We start from the raw sequence: 19,283 nt of genomic DNA, 5'->3' as shown, positions 1-19,283 counted from the left end.
GATATAGTGGCTGAGGAAAGACTTTTACTCGGCTTCAGGATAGTGCTAAATTGTCTTAATGAACTTGGTAGAAACACTATAAATAATGTGCGAAAGGCAAAGATCCATGATAATATGTGAATGAAGTGGAGTGTATGATTACTATAGACTATGAATGAGATCATTTGGTTCTTTCTAAACTCTCCATTTATAGGTAGCTCATAATTATGTCATTTTATTGGTCATTAACATGTTTTCAATAATAGATGTGGACGTGAAAAATGATTGTGATTAATTTTTTATGACTTCTAACATATTGTGATGTGGAGTTGGTTGCCTTTTCTATTTAGGTAGAGTGACCACTCTCCCTCATCTTATGTTGTCTAGATTGGACATATGGATTTGCTGAAGCTGGATTTTTAGTCCAATAGAGAGTACCAGTTGATCTCGTGCCTTCTCCTCTATCTGATATGGCATTTGATCCTTGAGTATCATTTTAAGGTTTATGCTCATGCAGTCAACATAAGTTCGAGCTCGCGATCCTTTTGAGTTTGTATCAGTCCAATCTCAAGCTATCCATAGTGGTAATTCATATGCGCATGTATTGCTATTTATATAAAATATATACATAATTTTATTACAAACTGTTAAATGTTTTCAATTGAATAATAAGTCTTTGCAGTTGTGCAAAAAAAAATTCTAATTCATATAAAAAAAATTAAATAAATATATAAATTTGATTGAAATAAATATTTACATTTGATTTTAATATACTTCCAATAAAACTATTATCAATGAGAGAATCTTTAGAAAAGAAAATAGAAGAGCATGAAGTTGTAGATTTTGTTACCAATGGAATGGAATTTGATAGGCAAGCACATCTATCAAAAAGAACAATATCACATGCATTCATTTCATTCTTTGTTTCAAAATTGGAATTAACAAAATTTGGGCAAAACCTTACACAAACGACAATAACAGTTTGTTACAATGACATAGAAATTGAAATTCTTCCCAAAATTCACACTTTCATATTCAACCTTTCAATTTCGAAGCTGCATCAATGGCAGACGCGTTCTTCTCCTTCTTCGTCCTCCTTCCTCTCATCCTCCTCCCAATCCTCTACTTCATAGTCCGCCCCCGTCCAGTTAAGATCCCAATCGTCAACCGTCACGTCTTCATCACCGGCGGATCCAGCGGCATCGGCCTCGCCCTCGCCCACCGCGCAGCCGCGGACGGTGCTCGCGTCTCCATCATGGCGCGATCGTTGACGAAGCTGGAGGAAGCTAAGAGCTCCATCAAGCACGCTACGGGAATCGAGGTGGCGATATTTGCGGCGGATGTGCGGGACTATGATGAGGTGAAGAAGGTTATTGATGAAGCGGGGGCTATTGATGTGTTGTTGTTGAACCATGGAGTGTTCTCTGCGATGGAGCTGGAGAAAATGGAGTTGAGTGAGGTGAAGTCTACGTTGGATATTAATTTGATGGGTTGTTTTAATATGATTAAAGCGGCTTTGCCTGCGATGAAGAATCGGAAGAATGTTTTGCCTGCTTCCATTGCTATGGTTTCCTCGCAGGCTGGTCAGGTATTGAATTTGAATTGGATTTTGAATGCTGTTTATAGTGTGTGATTCTCAAGATACCATAACATTGTGTCAGTGACTTAAGATGTTTGATGAAATGCCTCAATGGTGTTATGATTTTTGGAAAAACATAGGGAATATAGTGATTTATTAGGTTGACTCCATTTTGTATACCTTTTCCGCATGTCAATTGGCTGTTGAAGCATGAATTAATTGGTCAGTTTCAAGACCATTATAGTCTAATTGTGCTGCTGAAGGCAAAGAAGCAGTCTCTAGTTAGATAGTACTTAGAAATGTGGATTCTCACTTTCAGGCATTGATCGTGCGTGGAAGAAGTTGATAGATTGCTTGTTAGGCTATAGAAGTTGACTTGATGCCCCTTTGGTTTCTGCACAATCTGTGTATTATTAACTAATGAGTTGGTAGACTTAACTATTAGAGTTGGTTTGTTAGAGTGAATGGTGACTTGCCTGTTCCGCTAGGCTCAGCCACCGTTGGTTTCTGTTTTTTACTATTATATGGTATAACTTTTGCATTAATATTTGTTTTTACTGTGAAGTACTCATATCTAATAGTGTGATTCTTCAAAGTGTATAACTCTGGTTGATCAAGAGATGATCTGATGATGTGGTTTTTTATTTTCTTGTTAATATGGACTTTATGTCTATATCTAGGTGGGAATTTATGGTTATGTAGCCTACTCGGCCAGTAAATTTGGCCTCCGTGGTTTAGCAGAAGCATTACAACAAGAGGTTATAGGAGATAATATTCATGTCTCTCTGATATTCCCTCCAGACACGGATACTCCTGGACTTGTAGAAGGTAATAAATTGGACACGTGAGCTTATATTTACACAGACATTACTTTTGGTAATTGATCTTGGTTCATTTTACATTGAAAATGAGGTAAGTAAACTATACACCTCATTAGTTTGTTTCAACCTCAATATATGGATGTGGGAATAGGGCCTGCAACTGAAGTGCTTGATTATATATGATGTATTGTTATGTGGGATATTGTTAGCTAAGTCCTAAGTCCTAATTAAAAATTTTGTGATTTTGTCATGCCGAGTACCACTTTATGAAATCTCTTGGGAAATTTATGTATACTCTAGTGTAATCCAAGTGTAAAATCGAACTGAAATTTTATTTTTTTGCAGAAAATAAGAAAAAACCAGAGCTCACCAAAATCATTGCATCCTCTTCTGGTTTTATGAAAGCCGACGAAGTTGCTAAGAAAGCTTTTGATGGCATAAGACGTGGCAGTTTTTTCATTTCTTGCAATATGGAGGGTATCGCGTTATCCCTAGCAACTTCAGGTTTATCCCCTCAGAGGTCATTCTTAATGGCATTTGTTGAGGTCATTACTGCTGGAATACTACGTATTGCAGCACTATGTTTCCAGTGGAACTGGTACGGAAGTATAGAAAAGTGGCACCAACAAAGGAAGTGTAAGAGTCTGTTAACTTTGTGAAAACATACTCAATTTTTCATTTTTAAAATTTTCTGCATTAGACAATTATGACATATAGAAGACGGAAGGCTACTTAGAGATAATATATTTTTAGATACAATGAAAACAATTTTTTTACATTTTCAAAATTTCTATAAAAACTGAATCTATTTTCAAAAGCTAAAAAAGAAAATGATTGGGAAAATACAGTATCTGTTTTCTCTAAAAAAATTGTGCCATTTATGTGTATATGTACATTAGACTTTAGTCCTTAACAAATCTTTGGTATTAAGAAATCATAATTTCATGTATTGTGGAGACTGTTCAGAACTTTTGTTATCACTCCGATTAAGGGAAGAACAGAGACTGTCCAGAATGATCAGTGATAGTAGTATCTATTGTTTGTTTTTGTAAAATGATTGTGGTCTGTCTATGCTGTAAATAAACACTAAAATAATAAACACTCGGATGATAGGAACATTGTAGAAGGTTAACTGGTGTTACTTTCTGCACGTTGGACAAGGCTTGTGAATTTGATGATTTCTTCTTCATACAGGTTCACCTGGAACTGAAAGCAGTTGATGCACTCTGATCTCTATGCTCTGTTTTAGGAGGGTTAAATGCAAAACAATTAATGGGATGCGGGTTTCGTCCACTCTGCTCTACAAAATTAATTTGGCGAATCTTAAATGACTGTTGACAAGAACTCCATGCACCTTTAGTTATTCAACTTTGTGGCTTGTGATTTTCATCTCCTCGTATTTGATAGAAAGTATGTGGTCTATCTCGCTGACTCTGTTTTCTTTTCTCACAGCATTGTAAAGTAAATGAAACGATTTGCAATTTAGCATCCTAATTTTTGAACCATTTCCCCTCTGTCTAATTTTAACCATATCGATTCTGGGCTCAAGTGTTTTCTATTATGCTTTCTAGTTCTATAATCTCTATGCTGTTTTACTTTCGTTGGTGGATTCATTAGTAGTTATTATATGTTTAAATCATGTACTATTTGAAGCATGATGAAGATTTCCTCTTGTGAGTTATTTTGTTCGTTTATATGTTTGGAAGGTACAGTCTGGGTTCCTTGCATCAAACATATCATTTTTCCTCATCTGTGTTTGTAGCACCTAAAATTTAGGTTTAGCAGAAGATCTTTGACGGGACTGTGCTTGTTGACTATATGGCTTGACTTTTTTAGCTAGCTGTCAATGTAATTTTTAGGCACCAGACATAGGAGTATGATGTAGTCGATGGTTTTAGAAGTTCTGTTTTAGTGAAATTTTCACTATAATGTACTATCAAATTAAAATAATTGATGAGAGAATATTGGTTAAAATTATTTTCTCTATAATATATCCCATTGATTTTATTTTCATTAATATTTGAGATTTGTATTTTCCACATACATACTAATTCTCATCCCTATTTTGCCTGAAAAAAAGTTCGAAAGTGTGCCTCCAAATGTACATTTCCATGACTCCATCTCCGAAAAGTGTCATATTTCCACTTTGTTTATTTACATGGTTCATTTTTCCAACTCTCAGCTCACAATTAGCTCAAACCAACAAAAAGGGGTTAGGATCCTCTCCATTTTTCTCTCTCTCCATTTTCTCCATTATTATAGTTTTGTATATAAATAACACGTATTTTTATGACATGTGACATTTATTTCACATTTATTTAATTTTATATACTTAAAACTATAGTAATGGAGTCTTCTATTTCTTTTAACAAATGGAGAGGATCTCTACCCACAAAAAAGTTGCAATATTAGGAGAAAATTCACACACAGGCACATGTTAATTTTGATAATAGATTGAGACTTGTTATTTTGATGTCATTTTATATGGATGGATCAGGTAATTTGCTTTTTTTATGTCACTTTTAATTTTATATGCGTTTGGAGATGCTTCTCCGAATTTTAAGGACAGACTTTTTTACGGCGGTGTAGGAGAATACATGAGGGTGGAAAAAACAATCCACTATTTTTTTTATAAGCAAAATTTGTCTTAGTTTATTTTGGAGCTAAATGAGTTCGGGAAAATATACAGAAATTTCAGAGGAGGATTTAGGTGTATTAGCAGCAAAATTTTAGATGTTACTATTAGTAGGAGTGAGAATAGGTTGGACCGAATTAGGCTTTGTCAAGCCTGCTAAAAAATTCAAAACCTGAGTCTGGCTTGTAGCCTATCGTAGGCTTAATTTTTTGGCCTGAGTCTAGCCTTTTTGAAGGCCTGGTTGACCTACTAGCCTACTTAAAAGCATATTTCTTTTAAACATTTGTAAGTAAGTCATTCAACTAAAGTTTATATTATAGACTAACAAATTAAAAGATCAATAAGACTAAATACTTGTTTGTGTTAAATTATTTGAGTTTACCCAGTAGCATACGTTTTGTGATATTATTTGTTTGAGAGAACTTATGAAAGCAATTTATGACATTGTTCATAAGATTTTTTTCATCTTATTTTCACAATTTCTTCAAGATAACTAATATTTATTTTTATATTTTAATTTAAAGTACAAAATACAATAGAATATTAATAATATTATTCATATTTATTTAACTAGGCCGACCTGATAAGTTTAAAAGGCTTTTTATATGGCATGTGGCCTAGTCTTTTTAGCTAAATGGGCTTATAAAAAAGCCTAGACTTTTTCTATTTATAAAAAAATCTAGCTTAAGCTTGACCTGTGTAGGTTAGACTGTAGGCCCCTGTTAATCGGTCTGATTTATTCCCACCCCTAACTATTAACCTCTATTTTCAATATGAAGAAACAAAAGTGTGATTTTATCTTGCTACCCCAAAATTTGATCAGGCACCCTTAGCTCTTATGCATTTACCATATTAATAGTAAAATATTAAAATTCATTTCACAATTCTACTGTAAGACTTTGAGTATTTTGAAAAGCTCTCATCAATAGCGGAGTTTTTAGACAAATTACTGAATTTATGAGAAAAAGAATCAATTTTTACCAAATTTTTATGTTTATATGGTCTTTTTTATTTAAAAATTATGCATTTTTACCATATTTTTTTACTAAATATTTCAAGAAATTGGTAAAGAGGCATATATTTTATCAGATATTTTTAAAAATTTAGTAAAAATGCATATGTTGTTCTGGATTTTTTTAAATATCCGGTAAAAATGGACCGGCAACCGCTGAAGGTTCCCACCGGGGAGGGGAGATGAAGAAGTCATTGGATGCCCCGATGCCATAGGATGTCAAGGCGATTGTCAAAGGGTGCGGCCTCATTTTACTTGTGGACTGTTCATTGACGATGCTCGACGGTCAGCTACTGACAACGTTTGTAATCGATGTCATAAAGAGACATATTCCTTCCCTCTTCCATTTGGTGAAATGAAAATCACCTTGGATGATGTCTCATCTCGATTCCATCATCCCGTGTCAGGTAGTTTGTTTACCGCTCATCTCATTAGTCGCCATCTATCACATAATAATGTTCTACATGACTTGGGAGTTACAGAGGAGTAGGTGATAAAGGAATTTAAGGTTAATAGGGGTGCTCACTTTTGCCTATATTGGCTTCGGGATAGATATAATGACCTAGTGCGTCAATCTATGTATGAGGCAGCCGCTAGGGTATACATGATACATCTTGTAGTATGTACTATCTTAGTAGATAAGTCTCAAGTATATATTGTTGTGAAGTATATGTGGCTGTTTAGTGGCCTTCCCATTGTCAGATGGGCATTAGGGGTGTGTTATGCACATTCGAGCATCGTTTTTGTGTACTAGAAGAGGATTGATTCGTTTACTATAGATAATTTCATCTGGACACCACACACAGACCATAGAGTGCATCAAGAGTTTAATGACACTTCACTTTTTTTGGTTATCTGCAATTGGAGACCTTAGTGGCTAGACACTTACCAGAGAGGTGTTTGCGCCAGTTTTGATATGTCCAAGGCATCCCACGACCAGTCACTGCTATTCCATCTGAAGGCGTTGATATATGATTTGTTAGTCTCGCTATCGGCTTTGCCTATGCCATTGGAGATAATGCAATTGGAGTTCAGTTTCCTGTGCAATATGTTGATGGGTACTTGGAGTGGTACCTTGTTGTATCCCACCTATGCAACATAGAGATGATGCTGAACATTCTCATGTTGGGGGACCTTATGATGACAGGAAGTTGCCTCCACCTCTACATGGTGAGGATGACGCTCAACGTTTTCAAATGTTAGCAGTCATTATGCATAATTTCATGGGTTTGGTAAACCTAGATGGTAAGTGAAATTCTGGTATCAGATATGTGATGTCGAATGAGATGTCATGACATAATATCTGAGCACTAAACAGTAATGAACAAGTTGTTAGCAGTGATAATAATAGTGAAGAAAGTAAAGAACTCAACGATATATTTACCCAGTTCGGAAACAACCTTCCTATCTAGGGGCTACCAAGCCAAGGACGAAATCAATATTTGATAGTATCAATTCATAGACCCTACAACCAACACACCAATTGACGATCTACTCACTTAATCACTACCCTTCCTATGACTTCTACCTAAGACTCATCTAGGTATGAGGCTTTCCTCAAATCCCTTTAATCACAGAACCACTATGACAAACTACAAAACAAAAACACACGTAGAAGACACTCTTCCAAAACACACAATTCTCAATGCTTAAAAGCTTATGAGAACGACGCACTCTCCTTACTTAACAGCTTCGGAGATTACACCAGCATTCAACACCTACAGGTTTGTGAATGCACACATATGGAACTTACAAAAATAAGGATTCCTATAACCCTAAAATACAAATATCAGTTCCACCTAAAACTAGGTTACAACCCTTCTATTTATAAGTTTAACACGACTTGACTGGGCTTCAAAACACATCAAAGAGGCTGCCAAAAGTCTAGTACTTGTTCTCCAAGAAAATAGGTCTTCAATCCAAACTTTCCTATATTGTCTCCAATAATAGAAAGTGAGGAAATCTCTTGATTGAATCAATATTGGATAACACATCAGCTAATTGATTATTCCCGAATATTTTGTAGCTGAAACATGAGATTCTTGTAGCAACAAAAATGCCCGATTCACTTAACATATCAGCTTCTGCAGTCAGGATGTCATACCAGACATATTGTGACATCTTGTTTGACATGTTGAAGTCTGAACGCTAGATTATCTTTCATTTCTTTCAACTTTGATTACTAAGTTTGTTTTACCAAAATGCGTGCCAACCTTTCAACACATTATCTCCTTTGAAGTCTTCACTGATTGTAAAGAGCTTCCTTTTTTCATCCTGCAGTAGAAAAGCAATGTTCCTGTGCTCTATTACTTTCTTCCGAAGTTTTTTATTTTCCAAGCATGTTTCTGAGAATCCTGCTGCCAATTCACTTACAGTAAGTTCACCTATATACGACTCAGTATCAGACTCATCAGGTTCTTCATCAGATCCCCATGTTTTAGTTACGCCATTCTCTTGTTTGAACCTTTCCCCTAACCATGATACAACGAGCCTTTCTCATGTTTTTTAAGGTATATGATTTAATGTCTCTGTTCATACCCTTCATGATTCAACCTGGACTTTCCTATGTTGTTGAACTGCTTTCTCAACACAGTCAGGTCGTCAGATGAGCTTTCAGGGATCATCTATTCCTTGGTTCTAGAGGTCGAGGAAAATTCCATACTCCTCTTGTCTGGATGTTGAGACATTTAATTTAACATCTTTGATCTAGTTAGGGAATGACTAGAGTCTAAAGCTGACTTCTTTTTCTCATTCAGCCCTAGGGTACTCATGTCCCTTGTCATTCTTCCCACTTGAGGAATTTCATCATGAGACATAGACCTAGTATTATGTACTCTGACTAACTTTTGAGCTTTGTTAAGTTCAAATTGTAGAGAGCTAACCTCTTCTTCCAGTTCATAGATAGTCCTCAACTGTTCTTTCTTTTCTTCATTCAGTTGGTGCACCAGATCTTTCTGTTTCTCCCTTCACATAATTCAACACTTGTGAGACACAACTCTCTGTATGATGCAACTAGATCATCATATGCCGAGTCACAATCATCATATGTCCATATGCTTGTTAAATCATTTACATGTTTGGCAGATTCGTCTTCAAGGTCACTATCAGAGTCTTCTTTAGACCAAGTTACAAATATGCCCTTCTTCTGTCTCTTAAGATATGTAGGACACTCAGGTTTGATGTGTCCATGACCTCCACATTCGTAGCACTTTATACCATTTTCTTGCACAGACTTTTCTTCAGATTTCCTTCTTCTAGCATCATTCAAATTTTGAATGTCTGATGAGTTGTTCTGGACATTTGATCTCGGATTTCTGCCCCATCTGCTTCATCACCCTGTTGTATTGTCTTCCAAGCAGTACTATGGCATTGGATATTCCTTCATCTGAATCCAGGTCACATTCTTCCATACCAACTTGAGTGTTTGGCAGCAAAAGATATGCTTTTGTTCTTCTTATCGGCTCGATCATTGATGCTTAACTCAAACGTCTGAAGAGATCCTACAAGATCATCCAATCTCATCCGGTTAATGTCTTGAGCTTCTTCAATAGCAGTCACCTTCATGTTAAATCTTTTGGGAAGGGACCTGAGCATCTTTCTCACCAGTTTCTCTTCTGGTATCTTTTCTCTTAGCGCACTGGATGCATTAGCTATCTCAAGAACATTCATGTGAAAGTCATGAATACTTTCATCATCTTTCATCCTTAGATTCTCAAATTGGGTGGTTAGTAGCCGATGTCTTGACATCTTCACTTTGGATGTTCCCTCATGGGCAGTTTTGTGAATGTCCCAGGCATCCTTGGCTACCTCACACGTGTTCACCAACATGAAGATGTTCTTGTCAATTCCATTGAAGATGACATTTAGAGCTTTAGAGTTGGAAAGAGCGAGTTCATCCTCTTCTTTGTTCCAGTCTTCTTCAGGTTTTAACTCACTAGTGGGTTGTTTATCTGCCCCAATAATAACAGGATGCTTCCATCCCTTCAAGACTGCCTTCCAGACTCGGCTGTCTATGGATTTCAAGAAAGCCACCATACGAGGTTTCTAGTAGTCATAATTGCTTCCATTCAGAACAGGTGGTCTGTTAAAAAATCTTACTTCCTTGTCCATCGTACCAGAAAGTAACCTCCGTAGATTTCACCCAGATCCAGAGCAGGATGCCTACTCTGATACCAATTGAAATTTTGGTATTAGATATGTGATGTCGAATGAGATGTCACGACACAATATCTGAGCACTAAACTGTTATGAACAAGTTGATAAGAGCGATAATAATAATGCAGAAAGATAAGAACACAACGATATGTTTACCCAGTTCGGAAACAACCTTCCTACTCCGGGGGTTACCAAGATAGGGACGAAATCAATATTCGATAGTATCAATTCATAGAACCTACAGCCAACACACCCGTTGACGATCTACTCACTTAATCACTACCCTTACTATGGATTCTACCTAAGACTCAACTAGGTATGAGGCCCTCCTCAAATCCCTTTAATCACAGAACCACTGTGACAAACAACGAAACAAAAACACACGTAGAAGACACTCTTCCAAAACACACAATTCTCAATGCTTAAAAGCTTATGAGAACGACACACTCTCCTTAATTAACAGTTTCGGAGATTACATCGACATTCAACACCTACAGGTTTGTGAATGCACACATATGGAACTTACAAAAATAAGGATTCCTATAATCCTAAAATACAAATATCAGCTCCACCTAAAACTAGGTTACAACCCTTATATTTATAAGTTTAACACGACTGGACTGGGCTTCAAAATGCAGCAAAGAGGCTACCAAAAGTCTGCTACTTGTTCTCCAAGAAAATAGGTCTTCAATCCAAACTTTCCTATATTGTCTCCAATAATAGAAAGTGTGGAAATCTCTTGATTGAATAAATCTTGGATATTACATCAGCTAATTGATTATTCCTAAATATTCTGTAGCTGAAACACGAGATTCTTGTAGCAATAAAAACGCTTGATTCACTTGACAGATCAACTTTTGTAGTCAGAATGTCATACCGGACGTATTGTGACATCTTGTTTGACATGTTGAAGTTTGAACGCTAGATCATCTTGCATTTTTTTCAACTTTGATTACTTAGTTTGTTTTACCAAAATGCATGCCAACCTTAACATAGAGGTTTTCATTAACCGACGTTTGGATATGGGAGTTGTCAATCCTAATTCCTTTAGGAAAGTTATGGAAACCGCAAAAAAATGCGTTATTGATCGCGGTGTTGATAGACCCTCGAGGAACGATATTTTGTGGGATTTAAGGAGGCTCTTCGACTCCAAGAAGTTGCATTTCCATGTTCTCCTACTAGAGATAGTTCTGACTGTATTGTGGAGCTTGCTCATTAAGATGCAACAACTTCATCTTCTTCTTACGCTTCTTCAGTTGATGAGGATTCAACTGATTTTTTTCTAGAATGTTTTCCCCTATGGCAAAATCTAATTAGGGTATGTGAAGGTGAAAGAAAGAAAGCGCAGATGATTTGTAGCAAAAATGAAGTGTTGCAAACGGAAATGAGATAATATGAGGATTTTAACAAAAGTAAGATGAAGAGATATCACAAAACACCCAGCAACTACCCATCACATTTCTCCACCAACTCGCCAAGAAACGTTCATTCCTTCTGCCACTACCATACTCCTCATGCCGCTACCATTGGCGTGATCTCCGCTTTCCTTGCTGTTGGTCTACTCTCTGTTTATCCAGTTAGTTATTTGGTTCATCCTTTACAAGAAAAGGATGTTAGCAAAGAAACATACAATTGTAGTAGTTGCACGAGCGTCCAGCTTAGTTATAAATGCAGATTACGAGTATTTTCTGAGTTTTTCTAAACTTCTATTCAACACCAACAATTTTGATGAAAATCGGGTTTTTGAACGTGGAAGGTTTGATAAAGTCTACCGAGGAGAGTTAACTAATGGTTGAAAAATGGGGGGAGTCAAGCTTGCGGTCAGGGCATCAATGGATGTATAGCCAAAATCAAAACTTTATTCAAGTCCCGACATGGAAATATAGTTTCTCTGATCGATTATTGTAAGCATAATACATAATTGATTTGGTTTATCAATATATCGAAAAAGGCATCCTCAAGAGTCATCTTTATGGATCTTCTCATCCATATTTATCTTGGAAACAAATGCTCAATGTTTGTATTGGAACTGCCAAAGACTCAATTATCTACATTCCACATAAGTGACACCTCTCATTCATCGCGATGTTAAATTGACAACATCTTTCAACGCCACTTTCAATCTTACCAAATTTGTGAGCTTCTAAAGAGGCTATACAAATCTAATATATTCATAGCACTCATATTCTCTGGCTCCCCAGTTGCAACCAAAATGGAATCAAATTGAGGATTCAGGATCATAAGTACATTTACAATATGTTGATCGTTATGGCTTTAACACACCAACTTTCATTTGATTAACTACACTAATCAGTTTCGATTAATAATCATTTATATTCTAATTAGTTAGACTAATGATTTTTTTATTAATAAATAATAATCACCATCTTCTGAACTTCTTCCTTATTCTTCAATCCATATTTTTTTCTTAACTATCGGAGCTTTACCCTTTTTCATAAGAAGAGGAAGTATTTCTTTCATTTTCTACTAAAGAAGATATGAATAGGAGATAATGACATTTTCTTCCTCTCTTGTTTGTGTGAGTCTATGAAAAGAAACATTACTTTTTTCACCCTTAATGCATCTTTGGGAAAAATCTAAAATGTTCCTCAACTAAGAAATGTATTTTTAAAAGTACCAAAACATTAGAAAAATTTAGAACTTTATTTTCGAAAACGGTTGTTTTTCACACATAAATACACAAAATGTAACATAAATTAACCTTAATTGTTATTATGACATACATTAAAAAAATAACACTACATAGAAAATTGTTAACGTAAATCTAACATTATACTTTATCACCATGTGATGGACAACCTTGACACATAGGATTTCATTGATCGACGTTTGGATTTATGAGTTGTCAATCCTCATTTCTTATGGAAGGTTATGCAAACCGCAAAAAAGGCGTTGTTGATCGCGGTGCTGATAGACCCAACTTGATGAAGGATATTTTTTGGGAATTAGAGGAGGCTCTTCGACTCCAAAAAGCTGCATTTCCTGGTTCTCACGCTAGAGATAGATCCGACAAAATTGTGGAGCCAGCTCATCAGGATGCAACAACTTTATCTTCTTCTCACGCTTCTGCAGTTTATGAGGATTCAATTTATTTTTCGTTTTCTAGAATGTTTTCCCCGATGGAAAAATCCAATGAGGGTATGTGAAGTTTTTTTTCTTCATGATATTATCTTGCTCTTTAGGTTAGCACAACTTTATTTTGATATTATGGATACATTATATGTTAACTCTTTAGGTTAGCACAATTTTGTTGTGATATTATTGATACATTACATATTTTATAAAGAAACTTTTTACAAAAGCTTTAAATGAATAGTTGATTTGAATAGTTATTCTTAAAATATTATTTTAGGTATTTTATTTTTTTATTGAAACTTTTTTTTAGATACAAAAATTTCAAAAAATTACTTAATTTTGAAGTTATTTCAAATATATTTTCATAAAAATCACTTTTGAAATATTACTTTTTGAAAAAATTAAGATTTTGACTATGCTTTAGTTTTCAATAATGTTTGTTTATGTTATAGTATGTTAAAAATAATGTTTCAATTTATGAAAAACGAATATAAAAAAACTATAATATTTTAGAAAACGGTTTTGTAAAACTATTTTCAAAAAATACAAAGAAAAAATACATTTGTTAAAGCTGAAACAACTATGCCCAGTGGGAAGAAAAAAAATCCATTATATGTTAGCCACACACAAAAGCAAAAAAACAATAATGAATTTGGCAAGAGAGCTTAGCAGTGTGGAAAGTTTTATTGATCTTTCTACTAAGCTTTCAACTCTTTCAATCTTACCAAATTTGTAAGCTTTTAAATAGGCTTTGCAAATTTTAAATATTCATAGCACTCACATTCTTCATTTGATTAGCTAGAATAATCAATTTTGATAAATATTCATTTATCTTCTAATTAGCTAGAAAAATGATTTTTTATTAATAAATAATACTAGTAATCATTATCTTATGAAATTATTCCTTATTTTTCAATCCATACTTTCTTCTTAATTATTGGAGTTTTACCTTTTTTTTTATAAGATGAGAACGTATTTCTCTCATTTTCTACTAAAAAAGAAATGAAAAGGAAATGATGACATTTTCTTCCTCTCTTGTTAGTGTGAGTGTCTAAAAAAAAGCATTACTTTCTCCACCCTTAATGCATCTTTGGGAAAAATCCAAAATGTTCCTCAAATATGAAATGTATTTTTAAACGTACCAAAACATTAGAAAAATTTAGAACTTCATTTCCAGAAACGGTTGTTTTTCACAAATAAATACAGAGAATGTAACATAAATTAACGTCAATTTTTATTACGATATACATTAAAAAAGTAATATTAAATAGAAAATTGTTAATGTAAATCTAACATTATACTTTATCACCATGTGATGGACAACCTTTACATAGAGGTTTTCATTAACCGGCGTTTGGATATGGGAGTTGTCAATCCTCATTCCTTAAGGAAGGTTATGGAAACCGCAAAAAAATGCTTTGTTGATCGCGGTGTTGATAGACCCTCGATGAAGTATATTTTGTGGGATTTAAAGGAGGCTCTTCGACTCCAAGAAGTTGCATTTCCATATTTGCCGACTAGAGATAGTTCCGACAAGATTGCGGAGCTTGCTCATTAGGTTATGGAAAGCGCAGATGATTTGTAGCAAAAATGAAGTGTTGCAAACGGAAATGAGATAATACGAGGATTTTAACAAAAGTAAGATGAAGAGATATCACAAAACACCCAGCCACTACCCCTCACATTTCTCCACCAACTCGCCAAGAAACTATCACTCCTTCTGCCTCTACCATACTCTTCATGGCGCCACCATTGGCGTGATCTCTGCTTTCCTTGTTGTTGGACTACTCACGCTTGCTGTGCTGTTAATTAATTTGTTCATCGTTTACAAGAAAAAGGATGTTGGCAAAGAAACATATCGATTGAGTAGTTGCACCAGCGACCAGCCTAGTATCAAGAGCAGATTACAAGTATTTTCTGAACTTCAAATCAGCACCAACAATTTTGATGAAAATCGGGTTATTGAACGTGGAGGGTTTGATAAAGTCTACCGAGGAGAGTTGACTGATGGTAGAAAAATGGGGGAGTCAAGCTTGCGGTCTGGGCATCAATGAATTTATAGCCAAAATCGTAACTTTATTCAAGTACCGACCTGGAAATATAGTTTCTCTGATCGGTTATTGTAAGCATAATACATAATTGATTTGGTTTATCAGTATATTTAAAAAGGCACCCTCAAGAGTCATCTTTATGGATCTTCTCGTCCATCTTTATCTTGGAAACAAAGGCTCAATGTTTGTATTGGAATTGCCAAAGGACTCAATTATCTACATTCCGCATAAGTGACACCTCTCATTAATTGCGATGTTAAGTTGACAACATATTGTTGGACTGTAATTTCAATGCCAAGGTTGGAGATTTTGGAATCTCCAGAATCGGCCCCAGTAAGATCAAACTCATGTCACCACTGATATCAAGGGTACCTTCGGATACCTCGATACGGAATATTTTCAAAAAAGGCAACTTATGGTAAAATTTGATATTTATTCCTATGGAGTTGTCCTCATTGAAATCTTCGCTCAATTTAAAAGATTGGGAAGTTTGAGCATATCATTGAATGACATTTGGATATGGGAGTTGTCAATCCTCACTCCTTAATTTTGAAGATATTTCAAATAGATTTTCATAATAATTATTTTTGAAATATCACTTTTTGAAAAAATTGCGATTTTGACTATATTTAGTTTTCAATAATGTTTGTTTATGTTATAGTATGTCAAAAATAATGTTTCAATTTAAGAAAAAGATTATAAGAAAACAAGTAATCTTTTGAAAAACGATTTTGTTAAATCTATTTTAAAAAATAAAAAGATAAAATCTGTTTTTTTTAAATATGAAAAAAAACATGGCCAATGGGAAGAAAAAGCAATCTATTATATGCTAGCCACACACAAAACCAAAAATTCATAATGAATTTGGCAAGAGAACTTAGCAGTGTGGAAAGTTTTATTGATCTTTCTACTAAGTTTTCGACGTCTCTTTCAATCGTACCAAATTTGTGAGCTTCTAAAGAAGCTATGCAAATCGTATATATCCATAGGACTCACATTCTTCATTTGATTGGCTAGAATAATCAATTTTGATAAATAATCATTTATCTTCTAATTAGCTAGAATAATGATTTTTTATTAATAAATAATAATCACTATCTTCTGAAATTATTCCTTATTTTTCACTCCATACTTTCTTCTTAATTATTGGAGCTTTACCTTATTATTATTAGATGAGGACGCATTTCTCTCATTTTCTACTAAAAAAAAATGAAAAGGAAATGATGACATTTTCTTCCTCTTTTGTTAGTGTGAGTGTTTAAAAAAAGCATTACTTTTTCCACCCATAATGCATCTTTGGGAAAAATTCAAAATGTTCCTCAAATATGAAATGTATTTTTAAATGTACCAAAAAATTAGAAAAATATAGAACTTTATTTCCGAAAACGTTTGTTTTTCACAAATAAATACAGAGTACGTAACATAAATTAAAGTCAATTATTATTATTATGATATACATTAAAAAAGTAACATTACATTGAACATTGTTAATGTAAATCTAACATTATACTTTATCACCATGTGATGGACAGCCTTGACATAGAGGTTTTCATTGAACAACGTTTGGATATAGGAGTTGTCAATCCTCATTTCTTAAGGAAGGTTGTGGAAACCGCAAAAAAATGCGTTGTTGACCGCGGTGTTGATAGACCCTCGGTGAAGGATATTTTGTGGGATTTAAAGGAGGCTCTTCGACTCCAAGAAGTTGCATTTCCATATTTGCCGACTAGAGATAGTTCCGACAAGATTGCGGAGCTTGCTCATTAGGATGCATCAACTTCATATTCTTCTTACGCTTCTGCAGTTATTGAGGATTCAACTGATTTTTTGTTTTCTAGAATGTTTTCCCATATTGCAAAATCTAATTAGGGTATTTGAAGGTGAAAGAAAGAAAATGCAGATGATTTGAAGCGAAAATGAAGTTTTGCAAACGGAAACTAGATAATGCGATGATTTTAACAAAAGTAAGAAGAAAAGATATCACAAAACACCCAACAACTACCCCTCACATTTATCCACCAACTCGCCAAGAAACTTTCACTCCTTCTGCCTCTACCATACTCTTCATGCCGCTACTAATGGCGTGATCTCTGCTTTGTTAGACGCTAGGCTTACGTATCTAGAGGGGGGTGAATAGATACTTCAGAATTTATTCGGATTTCCTTAAAAGATTATGGCGAAAGCGTTTATGGATCGACTCGCGTCTATTCCGAACCGCTAAGGGAAGGATCAGATATGTATTTAAACCACAAACTGATTACGATGTAATGATGAAAACAATTAGAGAATCAACAGGTTGAAATGCGATAAATCGTTTAAGTGTTTGCTTGAGTAAACTTGTTTTCAATGACTTAGATATATGATGAAAGCAATATATCAAACACTTGGTGATAATGTCCAAATTGAGTTATGTATCAATGTGTGGTGACTTGTGATGATTATGCAGAATCTTATCACACTAGTTTAACACTTGATATGTTAATAAATTTGCAATTATGACCAGAAATAAGCGAAACGTAACGAAAAGATAAAAGCAATAAGAACACGATATTTGTTCAGACAGTTCGTCGATCATCCTCGCTACGATTACATCTGCCCCCAATTCCAAACGGGAATTGGGATGTCTTTCATTATGATTGAAAAGAGTTTGTACAAAGAAGATAACAAAGCAATAACGATAAACCAATTATGTTGATTCCTTGTATCTTCTTTCCCTTGATCTTTAGCCAGATCAAGTATCCTCCAAGAGCTTATCGTTGATTCCCTTTCTGCAGTGTTGTAAATTGCTTGAACCTTTGTTCTTCAATCTTCACACTCCGCTGAATCCTTGATGAAGCCTCTTGACAAAAACCCCTAAAATTCACCAATCTTAAAGGACAAAATCCGCAGATTTTATTTACCAAAAACCCCACAAATCTTCACCCACTGGGAACCTTCAATTCCTTTTCATGGACGTTATCGATCTTGATCATAAACCCTCACCATAAGAATTGTTGTGTGTAATTGTGTTGGAGTTGAGAAGAAGAAAGAAGATGAGAAACCTTTGTGTATCTTTCAGTTGTTGGTGTTGAAAATGAATAATTAACAGAAAATGATATAAATAGGTGCAGCACAGCTAACGCAGAGCAAAGGCATCATTTGGCAGGTTTTGAGGTAATAGGTCGACCTACCTCATTGATTGGGTCGACCTAAATGGAGCAGATTCAACACAATTCTGTTTGTGTCCAGTTGGGTCGACCTGTTGGAGCTCTAGGTCGACCTAACAGCAGTTGGATTTGGTTCTTGTGGTTTTTTTTCAGTTTAGGTCGACCTAGGCACTTGGTTGAGTCGACCTAAATGGGACAGAGGTGAATCTTCTTTATTTACTTCAGTTTGAGTCGACCTAAGGGCTGAGTGGGTCGACCTATATGAGACAAATTTCTTATGCTGAGTGAATGAAGCCTTATAGGTCGACCTGGGCTTGTGGTGGGTCGACCTAAAATGTCTTAGATAGCCAAAATTCTACTTTTCCTTGTGTCATTCAGTTGTGGCTTGATATTTGTTCACTTATGATGTTTGCCATGAATCGAAAACTTCTTGATGAGTGTAGGCTTGTACTTACATACTCCCCCTTTTTGATGATGGCAAACATTGGTTGAATGACGTAAGCTCCCCCGTACTTGAATGCGTAAGCTCCCCCGTACTTGAATACGTAAGCTCCCCCGTACTCATACTCTCTCATAGTATCGTGTCTGACAGAGACCCGAGATTTACGTCTAAGTTCTAGGAAGGTTTGCAGAGAGTGTTGGATACTAAACTGAGGTTGAGTTCTGCTTATCATCTGCAGACTGACGGACAGACGGAAAGGACGATTCAATCGTTAGAATATTTGTTACGGGCTTGTGTGTTAGAAGAAGGAGGTGCTTGGGATAGTTATCTGCCTTTGATTGAGTTTACCTACAACAATAGTTATCAT

The 19,283-nt window shown here is 35.1% G+C and overlaps 2 protein-coding genes across 2 annotated transcripts; both read left to right on the top strand.

Annotated features, from left to right (window-relative positions):
• Positions 1–801: 801 nt before the first annotated feature.
• On the top strand, positions 802–3,949 carry LOC131595464 (3-dehydrosphinganine reductase TSC10A-like). Its single transcript, XM_058867814.1, has 4 exons — positions 802–1,567; positions 2,239–2,386; positions 2,725–3,015; positions 3,574–3,949. The coding sequence occupies exons 1-4, from the start codon at positions 1,043–1,045 to the stop codon at positions 3,597–3,599; spliced, it is 990 nt and encodes a 329-aa protein (XP_058723797.1). The 5' UTR covers positions 802–1,042; the 3' UTR covers positions 3,600–3,949.
• A 10,971-nt stretch (positions 3,950–14,920) lies between these two features.
• On the top strand, positions 14,921–17,095 carry LOC131598051 (receptor-like protein kinase HERK 1). The gene is made up of 3 exons (XM_058870697.1): positions 14,921–15,315; positions 15,434–15,511; positions 16,861–17,095. The coding sequence occupies exons 1-3, from the start codon at positions 14,921–14,923 to the stop codon at positions 17,093–17,095; spliced, it is 708 nt and encodes a 235-aa protein (XP_058726680.1).
• The last annotated feature ends 2,188 nt before the right edge of the window (positions 17,096–19,283 follow it).

The sequence above is a fragment of the Vicia villosa genome, linkage group LG4 (assembly GCF_029867415.1).
Source record: "Vicia villosa cultivar HV-30 ecotype Madison, WI linkage group LG4, Vvil1.0, whole genome shotgun sequence".
Lineage (NCBI taxonomy): Eukaryota > Viridiplantae > Streptophyta > Magnoliopsida > Fabales > Fabaceae > Vicia > Vicia villosa.
The sequence above is the reverse complement of the archived record's forward strand: the minus strand, read 5'-3'. Positions and strand labels throughout refer to the sequence as shown.

What these genes read in the sequence shown, in the direction of transcription:
- LOC131595464 (XM_058867814.1), top strand. Translation starts at nt 1,043, where the DNA reads ATGGCAGACGCGTTCTTCTCCTTCTTCGTCCTCCTTCCTCTCATCCTC. An exon ending in TTTCCTCGCAGGCTGGTCAG is followed by an intron (nt 1,568 to 2,238) that starts GTATTGAATTTG and finishes GTCTATATCTAG; the next exon opens with GTGGGAATTTATGGTTATGT. An exon ending in GTGGCACCAACAAAGGAAGT is followed by an intron (nt 3,016 to 3,573) that starts GTAAGAGTCTGT and finishes TTCTTCATACAG; the next exon opens with GTTCACCTGGAACTGAAAGC.
- LOC131598051 (XM_058870697.1), top strand. Translation starts at nt 14,921, where the DNA reads ATGAAGAGATATCACAAAACACCCAGCCACTACCCCTCACATTTCTCC. An exon ending in ATGGGGGAGTCAAGCTTGCG is followed by an intron (nt 15,316 to 15,433) that starts GTCTGGGCATCA and finishes TTGGTTTATCAG; the next exon opens with TATATTTAAAAAGGCACCCT. An exon ending in CTTGGAAACAAAGGCTCAAT is followed by an intron (nt 15,512 to 16,860) that starts GTTTGTATTGGA and finishes TGTGATGGACAG; the next exon opens with CCTTGACATAGAGGTTTTCA.